General features: G+C 60.8%; 1 protein-coding gene across 1 annotated transcript in view; it reads right to left on the minus strand.

Moving 5' to 3' along the window:
* The window catches only part of MYT1 (myelin transcription factor 1), a 59,684-nt gene that overhangs the window by 20,710 nt on the left and 14,064 nt on the right, over positions 1 to 24,910 (minus strand). The window contains exons 2-10 of the mRNA XM_047770555.1: positions 22,128 to 22,228; positions 14,224 to 14,278; positions 13,333 to 13,363; positions 8,419 to 8,481; positions 7,437 to 7,684; positions 5,457 to 6,266; positions 3,701 to 3,835; positions 3,152 to 3,242; positions 1,910 to 2,023 (exon numbers count right to left, since the gene is read on the minus strand). Of these exons, the coding sequence (XP_047626511.1) occupies positions 1,910 to 2,023; positions 3,152 to 3,242; positions 3,701 to 3,835; positions 5,457 to 6,266; positions 7,437 to 7,684; positions 8,419 to 8,481; positions 13,333 to 13,363; positions 14,224 to 14,278 (1,547 nt within the window). The 5' untranslated portion in view covers positions 22,128 to 22,228. The remainder of the gene's footprint in view (positions 1 to 1,909; positions 2,024 to 3,151; positions 3,243 to 3,700; positions 3,836 to 5,456; positions 6,267 to 7,436; positions 7,685 to 8,418; positions 8,482 to 13,332; positions 13,364 to 14,223; positions 14,279 to 22,127; positions 22,229 to 24,910) is intronic.

The following is a 24,910-nucleotide window of genomic DNA, read 5'->3' on the forward strand; positions in this document are numbered from 1 at the left end:
GTGAAGACAGGCCCCAAGGACCCTGCACCACTCACCCAGTGCCCCACCCCATCCCACCTGTCTCTCAGAGCCCAGAGTGGATGAGACCCAGGGAGTCCTTCCCCTGCATCCACAACAAAAGGGGTCGGGGGTCTGAGCTATAGGAAGCGGAGCCGCCACAGGGAGGAGGGACTGGGAGCCTTGAAGAAATTGTGGGTTATCCCCTTGCAGTTGGCGTAGCCAGGAAAGGGGCTCGAGAGCAGGTGTGGAGACCTTGGCAGGGAACCCTGCAGGAGTGTTCCTGGGGCAGCCGCCAAGGCAGAATTCTCATGGTGGAACAGCTTACCAGACCCAGTGCGGAGGGGGCTGGGGCGCCCAGAGGGGACACGGATGTGTTTCTGAGAGTCAGCACCCCCGGAGGCCAACCCTGCTCCTCACAGGGAGGGGTCAGGCCCCCACCGTCCTCAGCTTCGAGTCGGTCGAGCTGCCCCAGAGGCGGCTACAGGGCTAAGGACAGACGTGAAGGTACCACCTCAAGCCCTTGGTTCACTATTACTGAAGCTCTTGGAAGAGCTCAGATTCTCAAAAGCACAAGAGACAGCATGCAGACCCGGGCCCAGATAGGGCAGGAGCCAGGGCAGGAAGACAGCCCTGCCGAGGAAAGCCACGGCCTCTGTGCCCTCGGTGGAGGTGCTCGTGTGCCATGCAGCTGGGAAGGCAGAGGCCTGGGAGAGTCAAGCCATGGCCTTGGTCTGGAAAGGGCAGGTTGGTGGAGATAAGAAGAGACGGATGTCAGGGCCCCCAGTGCCGGGCACACTAAGAACTTGAGTGTGGCCCGGAGATAGGAGCCTGGTGCCAGGAAGACCCTGCAACCACAATACGGCCAGCTCTGAAGGCCTCTGGGAAAGAGACACCACCAGGGCCAGAGCGTGCCCTCCTTGCCATCTAAAGAACTCGCTGGAGAGCGCCAGGCGCCCCAGGGCAGGAAACAAACCCTTAGCTTAATTCCATACCACGTTTTGGTGGCTTCCTCAGCCAGGGCTTCAGCTAGCAGCAGACCTAGTGCCCGTGATGCCAGCAAAGCTTTTCCCAGACTCTCCCCAGAGGCGTGGCCCCATGGAACACATGGAGCCCAGACAGAAGGCCCGGACTCCTGGCCACAATTATTCTGGGCTCCTCACTGAGGGCCCAGGAGGCAAAATGTCACTGCCTCATTCAAGCCGTGGGAGGAACTTCTGAAGCCAGAACGCTGTAGTACCACCCTCACAGGCAAACCAATTGAGATCAGATGCCTCGTGTTTGGAACCTGTTTGGCCCCCTGCCCAGCCTCACCAAGCCTTACTGGCCTGGTGGTCTGACATTTTATCAGTGACTTGGATCAGGCAAGAAAACTGACAGGAAGCTGGAAAGAACAGTAAGAGGGAGGAAAGAAGCAGCTTCCAACCACAGTGAGCATGGCCTGGTGGAAGGAAGCTAGCTGGAGGAGGCTAAATGCCCCCCAAGGCCGGGGCTGCAAGCAACCCCCCGACGCCATGCAAGAGTTTCAGAGAGCTGACTCGGCAGTTAACGGGACCCCTTGTCCCTCCCAAAGGAGCAGAGATACCATCCGAGGCGGATCTCAGGGTGGCTCTGCAGAATCAGAGATCCCACCCCGGTGCCACAGGCACCTGGAACCAGAGGTTGAGGTTCCATTACCTCACCACCAGCCAATCAAAAGGAGAGCTGATCATGCAACCCCACCCCCAAAGCCCTCTCTAAAGACCCAGCCAGAAGCGGCAGGGGCGGCAGCGGGGAGTGGACACCCACCCAGCGTTCTCCTGGCTGGCTCGCATCTGGAAATAACCCTGGGCCCCAAACCCTGGCTTTGGTTTGTCTGGCCTCACTGCGCGTGGGGCCCAGGAACCCGGGTTTGATAGGCCTTCGCACTCACCTGAGGATCCGGTCTGAATTGGAGCTGTTCTTGGAAGGCTCTCCCGTCGGTGGCTGTTGCTTCTCGTGAGATTTGGCTAGTTTTTCAGCAGCGGCAATGGGACACCCAGACAGACTAGAGAAAGGATAGGAGGACAGCTGAGCCCTCTCCTGCAGGCCGGCCTGTCTGAGCCCCAGGCAAGGGCTCCTGTCATTACCGCAAGAGAAAAGCCTGCTCTGTCCTCGAGCCCTCACAGTACCCGCTGCTCAGTTGGCTTCTGGTTTTGGAAATTCTAGGCCAATGACACACGGAGACAAAAATGCATCCTAAAGCTCTCCCAAACTCTGGGCAAATACCCTGCTCTGGGTGGGCCTGGGAGATGGGCCTGACTCTCACCTACCCTCCCGTCACCACCGGCTGCTCACATTCTGTCAGCCGACGTGGGGAGGCCCAGAGCCCCATACGCCAGAAACTGGGTGCTGACCCTGGAGGACATGGACCACCGGTGTCACGCCAGGGGAACACCAGTGAGAGACCTCGCGGTGCGTCACAGAAGTGTTGGGGATTCAAAAAAAATAGGAGTTCCCATTGTGGCATAGCAGAAACAAATCTGACTAGGAACCATGAGGTTTCGGGTTCAATCCCTGGCCTCGCTCAGCGGGTTAAGGATCCCAAGTTGCAGTGGCTGTGGTGTAGGCCGGCAGCCACAGCTCCCATTCGACCCCTGGACTGGGAACCTCCACAAGCCGCAGCGGCGGCCCTAAAAAGATTAAAAAAAATAAAAAAGTATTGGGGATTCAGCCTCTTCTCCAGGACGCAGCCTCAGAACTCTGGCAGGCCTTCTGGCTGAGTGTACACATCCCCACCCACCACTGCAGCCATGGTGCTCAGGGCGAGAGCAGGGTGCAGGGACCTCTTGCCAGGAGACGGCAGACAACTCCACCCTGGGTCCCTTCCACCAGAGTCTCCCTGGCGCCACTAAGCAGCCCGATCCCAAGGGGGCAGGGCACATGGTCTCCGCTTGGCTCTCCTCTCTGTGCTGCCAGCCGCCCTGTGGTCTCTCGGGACCCCCCACTCGCAGTGGCACAGGCCGCAACACCATCCAGGAGCTGCTCTGCTCCCGCCAAGGTCTGCCCTGACCTTGCACCGGCCCCAAAGGGCAGCACACAGGGGGACACGGCAAGCCCGAGCCTGCCCCAGACTGGCACGCACACGGCAGGCCCACCCCCGCCACAGCCCGCCAGGGCCCAGCTCAGCCCGTACCTTCTGTGGGTGTTACGGTTGCTGTTCACGTGGCCTTGGCCTGTACAGCCAGGCGTGGGGCACTTGAGCACATTCTCATGCATGGCCAAGACTGCGAGAGAAGGGGAAGGGAGGCGGTGAGCACAGCCTGGAGGGGGGTGATGCAAGAGCCCCCCGCTCAGCCTGCTGTCGAGGCATGCCCCCCCCCACCCCCGTGGCCCTGACTCTAGGGTCTTGAAACCTCCTGCTGTCCCGAGACTCACTCCTGGAAACTCAGCGTTCACGAGGGCTGACGGTTTTCTCCCGCTGAGCCCTCAGAACACAGACGGCAACGCACACCCCCAGCTCCAGGGCCCTGCGCCACCGCCCCCAGCCCCCACCCCGTGCCCGGGGCTTCCCGGGACCCTGAACCAGGCTGCCATCCCAAGATGAAAAACTGGCCACACCCCGTGTCCCCACGCTCGAGGGCTCAAGTCGGGCTTCTGGACAGTCCCAGCACAGAGGGACAGGCCCTGGCCACCCCTCCGTGTGGACACCATCCAAGCGCCGGAGCCAGCCTGAGCCACTCACTCTCTGGGGGGATCCTGTCCTTGTGGGGGCAGCCAGACAGGCTGCGGTGGTGCGGGTACAGCCCGGTAACGTGGCCGGTGCCGTCACAGCCTGGCGTCGGACACTTGATCTCGCGTTTCTCCGCTCTTGAGGGATCTGAACGCACAAGACCTATGGGTTAGAGGGTGGCCAGGAAGCTTGGTTGGGGGCATCGAGAGGGAGGGGCGGAGAAGCTTGCCAGCTTTCACTCTGGCTCCAGGGAGGAGAGTGACCAGCTGCACCAGAGCCAGAAAGGGCCCAGGGGCTGGATAGCCGGGGCACCCTGGAGAAACTGGCCAAACTGGCTGCCTGGGTGGAAAAGCCCGTAGATCACAGACACCCAGACAGCAGGATGTGCAGGCTTCGGGAAGGGCTACCCATGGTGGCCACTGCCCTCTCTCCTGTCCTGCAAGGCCCACTGGCTTCGGGGTGGGAGCCAGGCCTCTGCACAGAGAGAGGTGAGTTTTGTGGCAAAGTCCTTCCAGGATGCTTCCTTTGTGCTGAGAAATGAAGGGGACACAGGCACCTAGTAACTTACCCAAAGCAGCGAATAAACGCCTGGGAGGAAACTAAACCCAGACCTCCGTTACCGACTTCATCTAGCCTTGGCAGGCCCAGAGTGGTCACTAAGAGTGCGGAGACAGAGGGGTCAACTCTCAGGACACACAGGGTCCCCAGAGCATAGCTGGACAGCCCAGAGAAATTCTCCACATCTCCCCTTTGGAGAGCACGGAACTCACAGACCACGCTCAGAACACCTACCCAAGGGGGGCAGGGCCCCGGGGCTCCACCTCTGATGCCAACAGGAGGAAGCTGCCCTTGGACCACCAGGCCGGGGCTCCTAGAGGCTCACGAGCCCCTCCCCAGCACCGAATCCTGAGCTCACTGCTCGGCTTCCATCCAGGACCCGCACCGCGCCTGTGCCCCAGTGCCAGCCCCTCAGAGCCAGTCCCTCCGTCCTCCGAGGTATAGGTGGGCTCATCGCTGCCCAGTGCTCCCAGCCTGGCTGCCTCCCTCGCCGTGGGGCTCTACCCCCTGGGTCCAAGCCCCCAGCTCTCTCCCAGAAGGCAAGATACCCTGAATCTGGGGCCCCAGGTCTGTCCTCGGGTCTGAGACCCCAAACCCCTGGGCTGGTCCTGTCCATCTGTGTCCCATGGCCCCATTATGGCACGTTCCAAGAGTGCCCAGCAACATCCTCCCTGCTCTGTAGGCCACAAGCCCACCACCCCCAGACTGACACTCACATGGGCCCCAACACCTGTTCCCGAATCTGTGTCACCTTCACCTGGACTCCATGTCCCCTCAAGGCCTGTGCTGGCCTGCCTCTGAGCCCCCAGGGGCCGTCCCCCACGTCTGGCCATCCTGAAAGGGTGTCTGGTTGACAGCTGTCCTCCCTGCCCCTCGGCTTTCTCCTCGAGCCTGTCTCGTGTGAGTGACTGGGTGTCCCCGTCTGCCCCGCCTGTAGATCCCTCAGTCCCTCCTCTGCCAGAGAAGCCCCCAGGCTGTGACTGAGCCCCTGGGCCTCTGCCCCTCGAGCCCTTTCCCCGCCTGGTCACCTCAGCTGTGTCTCCAGACCACCTGTGTGAGCGGCGTGAACCCCTCCCGGGGATCAAGGACCACAGTCTGCCTGCCACGTGGGTATTTGTCCCATCGGGTCCCATCTCCACCACCCCCACCCCCAAGGCCCCGATGCGGGACGGTGCGGCCCTGGAGGGTGGGGGTCGGCGCCGGGCCCTACCTTTGCTGCAGTAGCTCTTCCGCGCAGCGTCCAGGGGCCTCGCCGCCTTGCCCGGCTCGCCCGGGCCCGGCGGGCCTTGCTCGGCGGGGGCGCCGCCCGGCTCGCAGACGGCCCGCACCTGCTCGGCCTTCAGGGCGATGGCCTGCTCCAGGAGGCCCAGGTTCCCACGGGTCAGCACGTCGTACATCTCCGAGTCGTCCGTGACGGCGGACTTCTGCGAGCGAGAGTCCTCGTCCTTGCCGTCGTCGGAGGGCGCCTCCAGCACGACGGGGAAGGCGGGCTTGGGGCTGGGCGGCGCCGGGCGCCGGGGCTCAGGGGCCGTGGTGGGGGCGGCGTGGGGGGCCTCCTGGCAGATGACGTCAGGAGGGGCCTCGGCCTCGTCCTCCTCCTCGTCCTCCTCGTCCTCCTCCTCGTCCTCCTCGTCCTCCTCCTCCTCGTGACCCAGGCCCACGTTCGGCTTGCTGGGCTCCCGGCCGGCCGCGCCCTCCAGGGACTGGGGACACAGCTCCTGGGAGCGCTCGCTGGTGATTTCAATCACTTCCTCGGCGTCCTCCGGCTGGGTAAAGGCGTCCTTGTCGCCCTCGTCGCTGGTGGCCCCTTCCTCGGCCTCCTCCTGAGCCAGCCGCACGAGGGCCGGGCCCGGCTTGGCCACCTGGCCTGAGTCGTCCCCGACCAGGGTCTCGTCAGCGACTTGGCCCAAGTTGAGGAGAGACGTGGCGATGATTTCCTGGTAGCTGCTGTAGCCCTTGGAGGAGCCCATGGGGCTGCTGACGGGGTTGGGTCCGAAATGAGCCTTGACAGGGCTCCTTCCTGCACAGAAAGAGAACCCATGTGGGAGGCACACGGGGAAGGAGGCCGAGTCTCCAGGACCCTGCATCCCCCACGCCACCCGGCCACAGCCAGGGGACACCTACCCCCAGCAATGGGTTGGGTGTGGCCGTTCGTGCCGCCCCTCTGCCCAGACCTGGAGGCCACAGCAAACCTACATCAGGGTGGGCAGAGGAACCACGACTGTAGTCCTGAGCTAAGAACCCATCCGACAGCTTCGATTAACAGTTCTCCCTGTCACGTCCACTTCCTTAAAGCAGGCAAACCCGCCTGTCGTAAAATTAAAATGCATCCAATTTCTTTAAATTGTTTCATAATTGAGAAGCAGTAAATTTGTTTTTAAAGATTGTCTTTTAACCTCCATGACTAGAATGCCACACACAGGTCTCCTTGGGATCATGGGCCGAGACCCCAGGGCACAGGAGCCAGGCCTCGTCTGTCCACTCCAGGAGGCGGCCGAGCCAGGGCTGACGGCTGAGCACCAACCTCCATCCTTTGTAAGAAAGCCAGGGAGCCAGGGTCCCCAGGGCCCATGCACCACCTCGGGCGCAGCCAGGTCCGGCTTGGGGTCGGGGGGAGCGTGTCAGGACTCTCCCTGGATTGGCTCCACAATAAAACGAACATCCAGCTCTAACCCTGCATGGTCAGAGAACAGCAGAAGCTTGGAGGTGTTGGGGGGTCTGGGTCTTGGGCCTCAGCCCCACCCCCAGGACCCTACAGTCAGCCAGGGTCTCGGGGGACTCTGAAGCTTCCCACCTTCACTCTAGCGTTTGCCAAGGGCTGGGGGCCCTACAGGAGAAAGGGGATGCAGGGGGCCCCCCTCAGATCCCCCTTCCCAACAGGCTTCCCTGGACACCACCCCCCGGCCTCCCCTGAAGCCAAGCAGGCCCCTCACCCCCGCCCCCATGTGCCTCTCCTGAGGCCAAGTGGGGTGGGGTCTATCTGAGACCCCCACACAGACACACACCCACGGACGCAGGGTTCACACACAGACGTGCCCGCGGGCCCCTCCCCAGGGAGCCCCGCAAACGTGGAACAAGAGCCGCTTGTTCTCAGCAAGGACGCTCGCACGCGGGCCCCTCCCCGCTCAGGCTGTGATTCTCCAGGGCCACACTAGGCGCCTTTATTCGCGGAGAAAGAGCCACAAAGCACCTTCAGCTGGCTCTGGGCGATGAATCTCCTCCTGTCCTGACATCTCGGCCTCATCCTCCTCCGCAGTTCCTTCCGATTCATCCGAAACAGAGGCGTCCTTCACCTCGGCGTCCTCACTGCCGTCGCTGTCCACGCCGTAGCCCGCATCCAGAGCCAGCTTCAGCGGGTGTGCCTTCCGCTTGGACACCAGGTGCTCGGCCTCTGCGTCCTCCAGCTTCCTCTTCTTGGCCAGGGGGCAGCTTTGCAAACTGGGGGGAAGGAGGCGGGGCTGGGGACACCCTGTCAGCACCTCCCAGAGCCCCCCACCCTTCACTCTCTGCAGCCTCTCTCCCTGCCCTGAAAACTTCTCTTTGCATCTCATCACCATGTGCCGCCACAAACCCCAAACTTGGGACTGGCAGGTTGATATGTTCAAAAATTTCCACCTGTTGTCTGCGTTCAGGAGCCCCTGACTGTGCTTTAAATTTTGCTTCCCGCTTTTCCGGGAAGGCCTAGGTCCAGGGCCCGTCCACGTCCCGTCCCCGCCCCCCCATCCCAGGATGGAGTTCCGCTCTTCAGACTCTGCCCACCTGCCCCCAAGCGTAGTGTCAGGAGCACCCAGGCCCTTCCTTCTCCACCCTCGGCAGGCCCTTCACACCCCCACAGCCCACCCACTCTCAGCCCCTGGCTACAGTCAGGGGCCCTGAGATGGAGGCCCCCCCCCCCCGCCCCGGGTGACAGCAGGGAGCACAGGGGATGTGCTGAGTCTGCTCCGAGCTCTCCCACATGGACGCCTCCAGCCTCACAGCAGCCCCGACCGGGAGACGCCACGCTCAGCCTCCCAGGAAGGGGCTCCAGCAGGAGAACACCACGGCTGGGCAGTCAAGAGCAGAGCCGGGGGGGTTCAGAACCACAGAAGGTCTCAGAGCAGGAGAGGGGCTCCGACACCGCAGCAGCCCAGCCGCCTTCCCCAGAACCTCCCCAGGGCCCTCGGCCCCCTTACCTCCGGTGCCTGGAGTACTTGCCCCGGATGTGTCCCGAGCCCGTGCATCCTGGGGTGGGGCAGCTGGGGAGACAAGCGGAAGCTGTCACCTGGGGGTGGGCCCCAGCCAGCACAGGGAGGGGTCCGCACCTCAGGGCCCCCCCAGACCCTCATCCTGGGAAGCAGAAAATTGTCTCCAAGCATTTGCTCAGAATGGCTGCTTGCAGTTTGCTAAACATTAATGAAATAACTCATCCCATTTAAATAAATGAATGGTTCATTACAATTTTATGTGTGTTTAATTAAAGATCTGTATGTACGAGATCAAGGTTGGACGCCTTCCTTTTTCCGTGGATGAGTCTTTCCCACTGCAGGCAAACGCCACCAGGCTTCCACGGCTTGGAAGCGGGACCAGCAGCGAGGCAGGCCCAAGGGCAGAGAACAAAGGCTGGGTCTCTCCACTGCCTCCACGATGCTGTGGGGTTGCAGCCACTGAGGGCAGCAGTCTCTGCAGCCCCTGCCAGGCACACCCTTCACTGGCACCCTGAGCCGGTACCCCCCAGCCAGGAACAAGTGTGCAAACATGCAGCCACGGGCCCCCCACTGGAGGTAGGCAAGCGCAGTGTGGCAGCAAGGACCCCAGCCCAGAACCAGCAACCTGGTTTGATCCCAGCTTCCCGTGGAGACAGGTGAGGCCAGGAGGGCCGATGACCCAGGAGCTGCCATGAGACCTCAGTGGGGCAACGCCTGGCCTCTCGGGGTGCAGCTCCCACCCCAGGGACAGAGGAGACCCCCAGGAGTCCTTCTCCCTCCAACACCATCTGTCTCCCCGCGGAACCAAACAGCAGGATGCTCTGGAAACTATCAGTCACGGGCGCGGACCACCCAAAACACTTCCCCAGAACTCAGCTCCCCAGGGCAGCGAGGGGGCCACGTGGGTCGAGGGCAGGGCCCTGTGGGCTTTGGGGCACACCCACGGACCAAGGATGACAAGGAGCTGGCATCACCCCCTGTCAGGGACCCAGCAAGACAGGGAACCCATGGGGGCCTGAGTGCCTCCTAGAGCCTGGGAAGGAAGGGCCACGCGGACCTGCTGACACCTGTGGGCACCTGGGACCCAGAAAGGGTCCCGTGTCCAGACACGCTGATGGCTTCTGACCTGTTTAGTCATGGACCCGACTGCAGACAACTGGGGGACCCCACTGACCAGCAGGCCACACTCACGCTGGCCGGTCGGCGTGAGGCAGAACCGGCGGCAGAGCCCCGCCCCAGCTCGGCTCAGCTTTGGGGGCAGAGTCTCTGAGGGGGACGCCGTGGGCAGCCCTCCGTGGTGGGGCTGACTTTCCCGGGGTTGAGGGAGGAGGGGGGTGGTGAGGCGGCGCGAGAAGTTTACTTTGCCTTTCCTTTCCAAACAGAGGCCCCGGCGCTGCCCACCGCCCCTCATTCTGAAATAAATCTCTGCCCCACACTTGCCGTCGCTTTCTCAAGAACTGGCTTTGAGACTCTTCACAAAAGCTCCTTGTTATTGGGGATTTGAAGCTGAGGTCCCAATTAGTCGATTAATCAGGCAATTAGATGCCAGCTGCTGTGGAGGCCTGCGGGGCACTGGCGCTGCCCCCAAACACGTCACCTGCTCCAAGCCACACCTCCGCCACCAGCTCGGGGAGTCCTGGCCTCCAGCCCCAAGGGCCAGCTCCTCAGAGGGCAGCAGGCCAGGCTGGGCACCCACGTGGGCAGAGCTGGTGAGGGCCACGCTGGAGGAAGAAGCTGGAAAGCCCCTGCTCCCCACGCGGCAGCCAAGAGGACATCCATCGAAAGTGGCCTGAGACCCAACCAAGGCCTCAGGGCTGCAGAGCCCACAGGTCCACCTACTGGCACCCCCTGTGCTCAGGGCCGGAGGGAGGGCGGAGACACCGGCACTGGTTCCAAGCCTCTTCCCCAATGTGGGGGGGAGGCAGGCCCAGCCAAGCCCTCCCCCAATTCCCCAGTGTGGTTCTGAGTGTGGCAGAGACAGGAAGCAGGCGCGCGAGTACCCAGAGGGCCTACCCACAGTCAGCACCGAGCAGGGGAACCATCCACTGCCGGGAGGGACCTGAACATAAACAGCCTCAAGCTGGGGGTGGGGGGGCTGCTGGAAAGGGTGAGTCTCCCTCCTGCCCCCAGCAGGCAGGTAGAGGAACCCCACTCCCATCCACCCCTTGGCAGGAGGTGGACAAAGGAGGAGCCCTCAGGTGAGGACAGGTGGCCTGGGAACCAGGACAGGGACGTGTCAGGCATCTCTCCCAGCCCCAAAGATATTCCGAAAGGGGTCCATGGGCTTCCTTGTGCAGAGAAGGCTGGGACCCACTTCCCTGCCCCACCCCCTCCCGCGGCTGTGTGATGGCCCAGTGGAGACGAGGCAGGGCTCTGCTGGCCCAAAGGGAAAGGCCCTCGGTTCATGCCAAATTCAGAGAAAGCCTTGAAGGGGCTCAGGGAGGCAGGAGACAGCTGACCGTGCTGCTTGCTCCAGTAACAGCTGCTCTGCAAGGGCAGTGGCTCCCTGGGGTCTCCGCTGAGCTGGGAAGGGTAGCTTACAGATTCTGGGACAACTGGGTGCAACCCCCCATCCCTGGAGTGAGTCCCCTCATCCCACAGGTTCAGCTCCACCCTGACCCGACCACCCTTCAAGTGACCGCGAGCAGGTGCCTTTGATGCCACAGCTTTCCTCTGCGGGTCGCTCTCCCTGTGCTGGGACCCACAGCAAAGGTGCCACCAGGATGGGGTCTCATCTGCTTGTCGGACCGCAGCCCACACTATGCTGGGAGGAAGGGTGTGGCTCACGGCTCCTGCCCCTTCCTGCGGCGCGAAGGTCCCACACAGCCACCACGCACAAACCCAGCACATCACAGGTCACGTCCCCCCTTGCGGCTTGGGGACGCAGGAGGGAGAGGCAACTTCCACGTGGGGTGTGTGGCTCCCGAGCACAGCAGGTTCCACTTTCCTCTGAGCATCGGTTCTCAACAACTTGAAGAATTGCTGAAGACCCTGTTGCTGGCCCGCATCCATGTCCCCATTTCTCCAACAAAACGTGTAGAGGTGCCACTACTACCAAGTAAAGGGGGGGAGACCTGAGATCGGTGAAGCGGCCATAACCCAGACGCTCACGTAACCGCCTTCCTACACTGGTCGGGTCCTCCCTGAGAATATTTCCAAACAAACCCACTTCGGAAGTCTCGAGAGAAACCCAGCCCTTTGGGTTCACCTTTCCCATTTCCTCCATTACTTTATCTGTTGCCAAAATTACTTGCTGGTACCAAAATTCAAATCCTGTGCCCAGCCTCCCCCTGCTGTGTCCCTAAGCTGTCCCCAGCTGAATGCCACACGGCCCAAGGAAAGCGGCACCTCCTCCCAGAGCCCCCCCCCCCCCCGCTCTGTGCACCACAGCCCCTCTGCGCATCATGGTGTCACCAGCAGCTCCCCCAGTGGCTCCACCCCCCCGGGGAGCCGATCACGGCTCAGTGGGGGCCCCCCGGGCCTGGCCTGGCTGCTGTCCCACCATCGCCTTCCCTCCCTGTGACCAGAAAGTGTGTGACTCAGCGAATCTGGCCACATGACCTTTAACCCTCGGAGCCTTAGTTTCCCCACTTCACAAGTGGGGAAATGACACTTCCATGGGCCACCGTGCAGCCTGCTGCGTGCTTGGGCTCGGCATCCCTCCCATGCCCCGCTTCCCACCTCCAACGCTGGAGAGCGGCCAGGGCGCCTGGGACCTCCCCTCTTCCTGGCAGCAAAGCCATCACCGCTCAGAGGTCTAGTGGCGCATGAGGTGATCCCTCCCGGATCTGGGCTCTGTCCAGTGAGAATCTTCACCCCGGAATTGAAAGTGGCTGGTGCCCAGAGGGATGCAGTTGTGTGGGAAGAGAGGGGGTGGGGGCAGAGGGGGTGCAGAGGGCAAGGGGAGTGCACGGGGGCAGAGTCAGAGGGAGTGCAGGGGGGCACAGGGGGCATGGAGGGCAAAGGGGGCATGTGGGGGGCATGGGGGCAGAGGGGATGCTTGGGGAGCAGAGGGGGCATGGGGAGCAGAGGGGGCATCAGGGAGTGAAGCCTCAACTGACAGTCCTATTTGTCTCCATGTGAGTCTGGAAGCCCATAGAAATGCCCCTCAGGATGTGGCTGGCATGCAGAGCCTGTAGCCCTGGCAGCACCACAGAGCCGCCATGGGGAAGGAGGGTGGGCTCAGAGCCCCTTGGCCCTCCAAGACTCAGGCAGGTCATTGGTTCCATCTCACAGGGAATCTGTGAGAATCGAATGCCCCACACACACACCCGTGCCCACCTGGCACACTGGGGGCTGCCCTTCCTCCAGGACCTGAGCAGGTGCACAAGTGCATGGTGGCACTGGGACAGCCTGACACACAGGCATGGCGGTGCTTTCTCTCCCGCAGGCTTTGGCCAAGCCCAGGACAGAAGCCAGTGGAACTCTGGCAAGGACGCCAGCTCCAACCCAGCACAGCCTGCGAGTCCGTCCCCCTCAGACCTGTCCCCGCAAAGCCAGCTGGGAATCGCAGGGTCCGGCCCAGGGCCTCGGTCTGCGTCTGGGATCAGCAGAAGACTCGGAACATGGGGCAGCCTGTCGCCTCATCTCCGGCCAAGCGGGACCTCAGGTCACCTGACACAGACGCATTTCTGGGAGCCACTAAGACAGCTCCTTGCTGCTGGCTGAGGACAGTGGTGACACGTCCTGGTGGTGACGAGGTGTGAGCACAGCCATGCCCAGCTGGCTGCGTGACGGGGCCAGGACAGAGGAGGGAGAGGACAGGCGGCGAGGACAGCTGGACGCTGGCCAGGAGGAAAAGGGCCTATTTGGGAAAGCGGGCCTGGGTGCCTGGCGTGGGCTGTTTAGGACCCACGGGGTCACAGGTGCACCGTGCTGGGTGCTGGCGGGAAGCTTTCTTACCTGAGGTCGGCACCTGCGGACTCCGGGGGAGCTGAGTGAAAGAGAAACAGGGAAAGGCGTGTGGGCGTCAGGACTGCAAAGGCACCTGGGCCTGCAGCACAAGTGGAGGGAAACCCGGAGGCAAGCCCGCAGGGCCTGACCCCCAGTCTCCCCGCCTCCTAGAACGTGCCCAGGGTCTAACAGGGCCACTGCCCCCAGGCCGAGACTGGTGCCAGACCCTCCCCAGAGGTGCTGGCTTGCAGAGTGGGACAGAGGCCCCCCAAGACAGGAGGTCCCTGAGCCCTCAGGGAGTGGCAGCATCTGGTCCTCTAACTGCAGGTAGAAGTCGGCTTCTGGTGGGAAAGAGGACCCAGCAGGTGAAGCTGGATGAAAAAGAGAACAGCAGCTGGTCCTCAGTGATGGGGGAGTCGGTGGTGCCAGGGAGGGAGGGGGCCAAGGGGTGGGGACTCAGTCCTTGCCGAGCAAGCAGAGCCTTGGCCCCCTCCACACCCACTGCCAGTTCAAGCCGACACCACCCCAAGCACCCCAGCACCAAGGCTGGAATCCTGGGCAGCAGAGAGGCTGCTGATGCAAGGCTATGGCAGCCTCTCCTCTCCAAACGCAACGGTCTAACTGGGCTTGGCTTTCCCCACCCTGGGGAGCTGTCTGCCTCTTCTCCTCCACCCCAGCAGGTGCGTCTGGCCAGTGGCCCCCAGGGACCCCTGAGGCACCCTGAGGCTCCCAATATCTTAGACCCTGGTGCCCAGCAGGGAGGAGGAGCACCTGGGCCGAGGCAGCACTGTGGGCGTCTGTCTCCCTGGGGAGACCGCTGAGGGGAATGGCATCTGCAGCTTTAGGACCTGGGGGTCTTGGGCGACCCTGCGGGGGATCGGGGGGGGGGGCAGCACTCACCTCGAAGGGCCTTGGATCTCGTTCGCGCTCTCTTTTCATCATTTTCTAAGCTCATCTGCAAGTAAAAACAACAGCGCTGTTAATGGGAAACCTGTAGAACCACGCCTGGTGGCTGGGGCTGTGGCACCTCCTGACGTTTTCTGGCTGAGCTCTGCTGGTGCGTGTGAACCTGCGACCCAGGAGGACGAGGAGGGGGCCCGCAGGGCAGGAAAGGCGTGCGACCCCGGAGCAGCAGGAGAGGCGGGTGCTTCGGGGCAGAGACCCTGGCCCCAGGGTGTCCACCACCTCCTGCTCTGGGCCCCCCTGCTGCCCTCAGGCTCACATCTAAGGAGGAAGCGGCACCCCCCAAACCTTCACTCATGTCAGGGTTCATGGTCTCCTGTGACTCCACCACCCTCTGCTTACGGTGGGGGCAGGCTCCCCAAGGCAGACTCTGACCCTACCGTGCCCTCCAGCCCAGCTTCCCCTGGGAGCTGATGACCCTGACACCAACTTTATTTTCCCCTGTGCTGTCCCAGGGAAACCCCGCGGGAACACCGCCTGTGCCCAGGGACCCGAGCGTCCCCAACACCAGACAGCCCCCAAAGCATGGATGTACCAGGGTGCACAGGGGCCTCCGGCCACCACTGCCCAGTGAAAGGGGTCAGGTCAACCACAGCATTGAAAATTTTCTAATGGCCACATTTTAAAATGCAAAATGGGAGTTCCCGTCGTGGCGCAGTGGTTAACGAATCCAACTGGGAACCATGAGGTTGTGGGTTCGGTCCCTGCCCTTGCTCAGTGGGTTAACGATCCGGCATTGCCGTGAGCTCTGGTGTAGGTTGCAGACGCGGATCCTGCGTTGCTGTGGCTCTGGCGTAGGCCGGTGGCTACAGCTCTGATTGGACCCCTAGTCTGGGAACCTCCATATGCTGCAGGAGCGGCCCAAGAAATAGCAAAAAGACCAAAAAATAAAATAAAATAAAATAAAATGCAAAATGAAACGGGTAAAATTAATTTTAATGCTAAACCTTACTTAGGCCAATCTATCCAAAACATTATCATTTCAATAGTATCAATATAAAAAAATCATGAATGGGGAGTTCCTATGATGGCTCAGCGGTCACGAACCGGGGTAGTAACCATGAGGATGTGGGTTCGATCCCTGGCCTCGCTCAGGGGGTTAAGGATTGCCATGAGCTGTGGTGTAGGTCACAAGCATGGCTTGGATCCCGCGTTGCTGTGGCTGCGGTGTAGGCCGGCAGCTGTAGCTCCAATTAGACCCCTAGCCTGGGAACTTCCATGTGCTGGGGTTGCAGCCTTGAAAAGCAAAAAAAAAAAAAAAAAAAAAAAGTAGAAATCCCATACTTTTCCTGGACTCACTGCCCATCTGAGTTTGACCAGCCACATGCCAGATGCCCGTGGCCATTGTGCTGGACTGCCAGCCACAGCGTGGCTGCCTCTAGAGGCAGGAAGCAAATGGGGTAAGAGCCAGGCAAGGGCAGCCTGCAGGACAAGGGGTCACCTGGACCAGACCCTCAGGCCACCTCCCAGAGGTGTCGCTTCTCCCAGGAAAGGGCGGACGGGGCACCCCACACAGTCCAGGCCACCATGTCTGCTGCCCACCCTGCCTGAGCCCACAGAGCTCCCACTCCTCATTCTCTGCCTGGACCCCTTCCTCCAGCGATTCTGCCCTCATTGTCCTCAAAGGCAGTGGAGGTAGAGCCCCGGGAGGGTGGAGCCTGGGGCCGGCGTCAGTGATAGGGCCCTTCAGGCAGAATCCTCGACCTGCCAATCTAGGCAGGAGGCAGGAGGGGCCTCTTCCCGAGGGGCGTGGCCTGTGGTCAGGAAGGGCGGAGCAATTCCACCAGCCCCGGCCGGCCAGAGCTGTCGGGGCAAAGCCGGACAGCGGGGCAGGGCGTAGCACCGGACGGGGGAAAGGCCAGCACAGGACACTATCTAAGGTCCCACCCGGGAAGAAAAAGCAGGGAATTAGGAAGATGGAACCTGCGGAATGAGCTCCCCGCCCGCCCCAGGCAGCACGAACATACAAAGATTTATGTGATTTGGTGAGGAACGAAAATCAAAACCCGGGGTAATTTTATGCGGCCTGTGGGCTCCAGGCTGTGGGGCCACAGAGCTAAGCGCTGTGCTCTTACAGCTTTCCGACTGCACGGAAGACAATTACTATAATTTCTATTTTTAAAGCGGAGGTTCCCCACGGACCAATGGCTCACATTCAAAGGGAAGAGAGGAGCAGGTGTCAAAGGGACTTCGTTACATTTACGAGCCTTCGAATGTGGCCTGCGCGGGGCCTAAGCACAGCAGCTTCCGATGCAGCGGCACAGCGGCGCTGGAGCATCTGATTGCCCGGCTGCTCTCAGCTGAAATGCAATCTACAGCTCTTTTTTTTGTCAGTTTTCCCAAGGAAATTGGCAAGCATTCTGCTACGTTAAAGCGTGCCTAGGCAATTTGGATTTCCTGCAGATAAATTATTCAAAGAGCAGAGAATAGAGGGTTGCAGGATGCGTAATGGTCGCTGCTTGCAAACTGCGAGCTCCCATTGACGCAGCCAACAGCTGTGCCATTCATTCTCCCCCAGCACCTTTCCCTTTGCAATTTGTCTGCATCAGATAGTCAATAAGTGAGAAGTTCTCCTCAGTGCATGGAGCTTTGATGTTAAAAGGAAAAGAAATTGCATTATGGGAGGAAAAACTAGGGCTCATCGTCCTTCGGCATGAGGATAAGTTTTAAGAGCCAGCGACCGGGCAAACTCTGATTTCTGAACAGTTTGAAACACACAGTGCCCGCTCAGAGGCACCTGGCAAAGCCACGTAGAGCCAGCTCCGCTGGATGGACACTGCTTTCCATCTCCAGAGGTTGTGCCGGGGGTCCTTGCACCTCAGTGCTGACGCTCCTGTGCCTCCAGCAGCCGTGCTTGGCCCACTGGCCTCCCCTCTCGGCCCCACCGCAGGACGGCAGGTCACTCCCGGAAGCAAAGACCAGGAAGCACGTCCCAATTTTCTACTGATTTCTTTTTGAAAATTCCTATCTTGTTCCGAGCACAAACCCAGAGGGTCTACTTCTGGAAGGCCTGGCAGAGCGGAGTGGCCTCTGGCCTTGAGGGTGAAAGGCCCCCAACCCAGCCAAGCTGGCCTCAGTCGCACCCCAGGGGCCACAGGCTCTCTCCAGGGCAGGTCTGCACAGTTGCTGTGACCACAGGGCCACGTCCTACAACTTCACTGGGCTCTGTAACCTGCTTCTCTGTAACCTAATTAATATTTCAGGAGTTCCGTCTTCAGTAGGAAAACTATGGGAGGAGAGTGTTTGCAGCTGCAAATACTCCCCTCTTGCTATTCACCTCCTCCGAACCTGCCTTATTAGTGTCGCATGATGGCCTCACTCGAGAGGGTGGCACCGATTGATTCTGTTTTATACCTTTCAGCAAAAATCAAGCCTCTTTGTGTAAGCAACTCTTTCTTTTTTTTTTTTTTTTTGCTTTTTAGAGCCGCACCCACGGCATATGGGGGTTCCTGGGCTAGGGGTCTAATTGGAGCCGTAGCCGCCAGCCTGCACCACAGCCACAGCAACGCGGGATCCGAGCCGCATCTGCAACCTACACCACAGCTCACGGCAACGCCAGATCCTTAACCCACTGAGCAAGGCCAGGGATCGAACCCGCAACCTCAGGGTTCCTGGTCGGATTCGTTAACCACTGCGCCACAGCGGGAACTTCGTATAGGCTCTTCCTAGCGGTAAACAGTTCTCATACCGAGATGTTACAAAGACACTTCCAGACCCATCTGTGTGGCACATTTGCCAAAACGGAGTTCTGAGCTGGACATTTACAAACCGAAAGCAAATGTCGTAACAGCAACCCTGGAACCCGTCGACTCTTGGGCTGCGGTTATGAGAAGCAGAGCCCAGATGCGCAGCCAGTGACGGAGCAGAGAGGGACGCTGTACCAGCATCCAGGAGCGGCCAGTCAGGGGCCCAGCAGGCTTTGTGCCAACCTTCACCTTTACCCCCAGAGTCCAGGTCAGCCCATGATTCCCCCAATTCGGGGACTGGTGGTGGTTTCTGGAGGGTGCCCCCGATTCTCTGTCTTGCTCACTCGGTCTCCGGCTGTCTCTCTGTCTGTCCCCGTCTCTCTGACCCTCTCTTCCCCTCTGTCTCCCGCTCTGACTCGCTCTGTCCCTCTGTCTCTTTCACTCCTGTCTTCTTGGTCCTTCCGCAGCCTCTCCAGCCCCTCTCCAGCCTCTGCCACACGCCTGCCCTCCCGCCTGCACAGCTAAGGGCTGGACAAAGAACAGGCTCCATGCGGAAGCCTAGCCCCACGCTGCCCTGGTCATGGCCCTGCCTCTCCCTCCCCTGCAGGTGTCCCGGCCTGAGCAGCACCAGCTACAGGACCCAAGCAGCAGGTCCCTTACTCCAGGGAAGGAGGGTGTCAGGATGTCAGGGGAGAGCTCAAGAGGAAGCGGGCCGCTCAGACGTGGGCGTGGGGAGCTCCGTGGATCAGGGAAGACCTGAGCACAGGTAGGGACCATGGCCTCAGGGCAGGGGGGTGCCCCAGACCTGTGGGGAAGGTGCACCGTTGGGTGGCCGGCACCTCTGCACGGTCAGGCTGCGCCCACCCTACTTCCCGCCCCCCATTCTCCACCCAGTGCCTCTCATCTCCAGCTGAAGTGAGCTCATTCACTCATGTTTTTGAGGTCCGCGTCTCTCCTACAGAGGCCACACTTGCTGCTCAGGGCGTACTATGCAAGGTCAGGCGAACAGACAGATGGACAGACAAGCGAGGCCAGTCAGAACCGTCTCTGGGCTCCTGGAGCTGTGGACAGTCAGAGCAGAGCCTGGAGCCCCAGGCTGCTGGAGGGTCCAGGCCCAGGACGGTGAAGGACACACAAGCCTGGGCTGGAGGAGACCGGTTAGGGTTCCAGCTTATTAGAATGTGCGCCAACATCCCGCAAGGCTGGGGGGTTCGAGTGGACTTAGGACAGCTTTTCAAATGTGCAGGATTAAGTGGGCGACTGTGCACCTTTCCCTCCTGGAGACACAGGTGGGGGTGAGGTGGGGGTGTCTGCTGACTCCCAGGCCCGCGGCCTGCCTAGAAGGGAGCGATGACGTGGAGTGAGGAGGGGCAGGGAGCTGGCTGTCACCCCCCGCTCCCCCCCCCAGGAGCTCCAACAATACCTGCCCAGGTGCCCCTTTCTCCAGGGAGGCGGGGGGGTGGGGGGCACAGCCTGGGCTGGTTTTACTCTCTCACTGCTGCACAGCCTCGTGGCAGAGGGCATGGGGCAAATCCACCTTTGCACCTCTGGGGGGACGCTCCCTTAAAGGTTTAAGAGCAGCATTCAAGTGCATTCCTCGTTCCCTCTCCTACCCAGGCCCTCCAGGGCAATCCCTCCAGGCCTCCAGCCCCATGTGCTGCCACAGCTCCGCACAGCCTGCCTCGCCGGCCTCTCTGAGCAGCCGGGGTGGCCTGAGCAGCCTCGGGAAGCCTCTGCACACATCCTGGTTTCCACTCAGACGGTCGAGCTAAACCGCTTGCCCTCACCCCGCACCTCTTGACAGCCAGATCAGCACCCTGGCTCCTGGCGTGACAGCTGTGTCCCCCTCGGGACATCCCGCTGCGTGTCTGGAATTCTGACATTGCACCCATTGTTCAGCTGCTGAAGAGACCGGCCCCTTGGGTGTGAAAAGGACACCCCACGGAGCATTATTAATGCACGGCTTGGGAGGGTTCTCCTGACAGCACTAAGCACGGGCTCGTGGCTCCCTCCAACCCCAGATTAATAATCATGGCTACACAATAGACACTCTGATCAAGCAGCAGTTCTGGGCCCATCTTCCAATGTAAACGAAAGCCCCACCTGCCTGGGGTAGACACCAGCCTTGTCAAAGGAGCCCACTCACACCACCTTCCCTCACTGGGGTCACCCGCCTGGAGTGGCGGGAAGAGGGCGCCCAGGCTCTGGATATCCACTGGACAGCCACGATTCGGGGCCCACATGTTTCATTCTTTAAGGCCAAGAAGAGATTTAAGGTCCTACGCCTACTCTTTTCGCCTAAAGTATTAAAAAAAAGAGAGAGAGAAAGAAAGAAAAGAAAGCCGAATGCGCAGTCACACAGGCAGCTAAGCTTTTCCAGCAGCCCCACCAGACGGGCTCTGAGCTGTCCACACGCCTGGTGCTGAACGCAGGCCGTTGTGCACACCTCCCCCACACAGGCCTCCTCTGTACACACTGCCCTCCAGACACCGAGCCCAACACCCCACCTCCCGTCCAGGGCCAGTCCCGCCCTTGTGTGTACTCTGTCCCCACCCCGTGCCCACTCCCCCGCCTCCTCAGTCAGAAGGCAGTGCCCTCTTGTGGGAAAACCTTCTGTTCTCTGGCCCCGTCTCGTATCCTGGCTGCTTGGCTCAGAACCGTCGCTCAGGCCCTGCTGCCCAAACTAGAGGGACAGCCAGTGCCAGGGAGGAGCTGGGAGTCCTGACCATGGGGCCCAAGCAACCTTCCTACTCATCCCGTAACCAGCACAGAGCGTTGTGCATGCAGGTCACCCAGAGCCCCTGACCTCAAGCAAGTAACTTCTCCATCACGTGACCTCGGAATGCTCAGGACTGGAAGGGTGAGGTGAGTGAGGCATCCAACCAGGTGCAAATGTAAGGGAGAAACAAAACGAGGTGACCAAGATGAATAATAATTTAGTGCAATACTTTAAAACATCTAAATCAATGCAAAAATTCCATGACGAACAAAATACTAAGAATTTACATAAAGACCATGGCAGCATCGCCAGCGTTTCCCTTTGCCTCAGGCTCAGACATGCTCAGCAGAGCACCGATGGTCACAAGGGAATAAAAGTGTGCGTGGAGGTGCCTGGGAAAGCACCAGAACGGACCCGCAGTCCGGGCACCCGATCCCAAAGAAAAATGTTGGGCTTCGAGAGTAAAACGCAAGCAGCCTCAGAGGAGGCTGCCGCCTAAAGCTTCGCGGCCCTTCCCATCTCCACCCAGGGCCGTGCGTCTGGGTGGCCAGGCCCTGGGTCACGGCCCGGGCCCTGATGGAGAGCATCCACCTGCCAAAGAGAAGAGAGACCGGAACATGCCAGCTGGGAAAGAGTGCCCGCCGGCCTGCAGTCCCCCCCACTTCCACCTCAGAGGGTCACCTGAGAGGGAGCACCAGGGCCCGTCACGGGGAGCTCTGGAATTAGAGATGTGTGTGATAGCGGGGGTTACCTCCACCAGCAAGCCCCAGGCAGGGCACCCTCGGCCCCACTTGGGAAGATGGAATAAACAAGGCCAGCCGACCTCGGGAGTCCCCGAGGCAAAGGCAGCTGAGGGAGCATCGGAATGAACAGAGAGCAGGCACTGCGGCGCCTCAGGGGTGCCAGGTGTGATGAGGCCTCAGAGCAGGGACCTGGCAGAAGGGAGACCCGCTGCCATATTTCAGCTTTGCTCCCTCACAGTGACTTCTCCTCCTTGAGTTTCAAAGTGACCAGATCGGAGTTCCCGTTGTGGCGCAGTGGTTAACGAATCCGACTAGGAACCATGAGGTTGCAGGTTCAGTCCCTGCCCTTGCTCAGTGGGTTAACGATCCGGCGTTGCCGTGAGCTGTGGTGGAGGTCGCAGATGCGGCTCGGATCCTGTGTTGCTGTGGCTCTGGCGTAGGCCGGTGGCTCCAGCTCCGATTCAACCCCTAGCCTGGGAACCTCCATATGCTGCGAGAGCGGCCCAAGAAATAGCAAAAAAGATCAAAAAAAAAAAAAAAAAAACAAAGTGACCAGATCTTTAATGGTCCTGGCCTCCACCTACTCTTTGCCCAATCCAGGTCGAGAATGACGAGGCCCAAAGTCTAGGCATGAGACGGACCCTTGCCTGCACCCGGGGCCCCAGGGCTGGGGCTGCCCTCCCAGCGCCTCACCTTGCCGTGTCCGCCCAGCAAGAGCCTCGAGGTCCTGCAGCTGGTGGCCTTGTCTCCGTGTGTCCACCTCTGGCTCAGCAGCTCACCCCGGAACTCATTTTCTGAGGGTCAGAAGAAGAAAACCTGATGAACCCCAGCTGCGCCAGCTCAAGGGGAGAACTCGGGAAGCTCGGGCCTCTTTCACATGGCTTACACCGTCCCCCTTCTCCGGAATCCGCTGGAAAGGTTATGGCCTCCCCGCCACTTCAGGAACAAGAGGCGGGAGCTCTTTGAGAAGAAGCCTCTGGGACGGTCCCCAGAGGCTTCGAGTGCCCCGGCCCCAGCAACCCAGCTCTGGCTGCGCTTGATGGAACACGCCTGGGAGCGGGTACGGATTTCTACTGGGGAGGCCGCCCCCGCCAGGGGCTGGCGCGGGTCAGGTGAGGTCCGATACTTCGCCTCCCCTTTGCCCAGGCTCCTGGCATCTTCCCTCTCCCGCTGTTTCCGCCTCTCTCCAGAGCAGCACCTCCAGTGGGTACCTCCTTCCTCGCAAACATGCGCACGGCAGAGAGGAAGCTCATGGCATCAGCTGGACCCGACAAAGAAATGCATCGGGTCCTATCCCCTCGCTCGGCACTCCCTGTTTCCATGACAACCAGCGCTACTACGGCAGCGCCTCAAAGGAAGGTCACGAAGTAACCAGCAATCAAAACAGGAAATGAATATGCCTGCGCTCTGCTCTCTGCTTCTTGGAAATGAGTTTGGGTTCTGCTGAAGGCGGGTCGGGCACACAGTGGTCACACCCATCGTCTTGCTTCTCCGCATGCTTCGGACGTGCTCCCCAGACGCCATTTTTCTGTAATTCCACCACTCCTGCCCCAGGCAGCCCTGCGGCTCCAGCCACGGGGTCCTCTTGTCTGGAAATGGCTCCATCCCATTAAAGGCCTCCTGTGACCTCTAGCAGCACAAACACAGAGGGAAGCAGATGGGTTGTCAAGGAGACAGCCTAATGCGAGGTCTTCAAAGGGACGGTAACACCAGAATCTAGCACCTACTGTGTGCGCCTACTGTGTGCTTGGTCTCACTGAGCGAAGGGTCACCTGTGAGGACCAGACCCAACTGGAGGCATGTGAGCCGTGCAGCTCTTCTGAGAACCGGAGATCTCAGGCCCAGGTACCCAGCAGTCACCAGCAGGTGCTCGGGGGAGCCAGGCCCACCCATCTGTATCCAAGTCTGCAAACCAAGGACAGGAGGCCCCAGACCCAAAGGAGGAAGCCGCAAACAGCATGCACGGGAGGAGGGTGGGGAGGTGGGGGGGAATTCGGGAGATGAACAGGAACCGCCCTGGCCACAGGACGCAGTCACACTTGACGACGGGGATGAGACAGTGGCAGTGGGAGCTGGGGGACGCCTGCCCGGCCGCCAACGGGGTCCCCTTCCCACACACTCTTCCCCTGGGAGACAGCGCCGCCAAGACCTGCACACTGGGCTGATGTTTGAGGCTGCAGTGGACCGTCCGGCCTCGGGGACGAGCGTGAGTAGGTGGGGGTAGCTGGGGCGCGACTCACTGGTAGCTGGAGGGAAGGATGGAGCCTGACAGCTGGGCTGTGAGGACGATTCCGGGCAACCCTGCAGGTGTCCTGGGAGCGCCCCCACCCAGTCGTCCTGCTCTCTGTCCCAGAGGAGCCCAGCAGTTGAAGGGCGCGCGGCTGTGCCAAGGGAGCTCTGGCTTCCGTTTGACAGCGACAACTGCCCACAGAAGCCTCTGCTCTCACCTGAAGCGAAGCCCTCCTGCGGGAGCCCCCCTCGCCCGCACCCCCTGTTCTCAGCTCTGATCTCCACAGCCCCACCCCTGCTCAGGCTGCACTGGGCCTTAAGGATCTCCGCTCCAGCACCGCCACACACAGCAGCGCCTGGCAGTGTCCTCAGCGCCTCCCCTGGGACGCAGAGGGCATTTGCATGAGGCCCACACCCCAAGATCAGAACCGTGGTACATGGCTCAGGCTCTACCTTCCTGCAGTTCCTTCCTTCTCCTGGGAATTTTTTGGCAGCAAACCATAGTCAGCGCAAGAAGCTGCTAAGGTGTGGCAGTCCTTCTCCTTTGCCGGGAGGCAACCCAGGCCCTCTTAGCGCCCCTGGAACCTGCACAAGTCCTCCACAGACAAGACTCCAGAGGCAGCACGTGAAGCCCACACATGCCCACCGCAGCCGAGGCCCCAGGCCAAGGAAGGCCCTGCGCAAAACAGGGGGTCCCGCCGAGATGCCCCATCCAGCAGTCCTGCTGCCGCAGACACTTGGCCAGTGGAGCAGCTCTGCCCCTGCCCCGCAGAGTTGGGGGGAAGCCATTCCGAGCCTCAGAGCCTCTGACTTTGCTGTGCAAGGATGGCTCTGACCTTCATCCCTGGAGTCTGCAACGAGGAGGACATTATCCTCAAGACCAGCCCTTTCTTGGGGCTCTCGGGTCTTCCTGAGCTCAGCAGAACCCCTGCTCACAAACACACAGAGCAAACAAGCTGCTTGGGAGCAGGGGGTGAGGATGGTGGCTCTGGGCAAGACCTCTGCTAGGGACCTGGCACTAAGCACCCTGCCTGCTCCGTGTCACCCCAGTATCTGACCACACAGAGGCCCCAACTCACTGGGTTTTGCTCGTTCGTTTTGCTTTAGGGCCGCATATGCAGCGCGTGGAGGTTCCCAGGCTGGGGCTACAATCAGAGCTGTAGCTGCCGGCCTATGCAACAGCCACAGCAGCGCCGGATCCTTAACCCACTGACCCAGGCCAGGGATAGAACGTGCATCCCGAGAAC

This window comes from Phacochoerus africanus, chromosome 3 (assembly GCF_016906955.1).
Source record: "Phacochoerus africanus isolate WHEZ1 chromosome 3, ROS_Pafr_v1, whole genome shotgun sequence".
Lineage (NCBI taxonomy): Eukaryota > Metazoa > Chordata > Mammalia > Artiodactyla > Suidae > Phacochoerus > Phacochoerus africanus.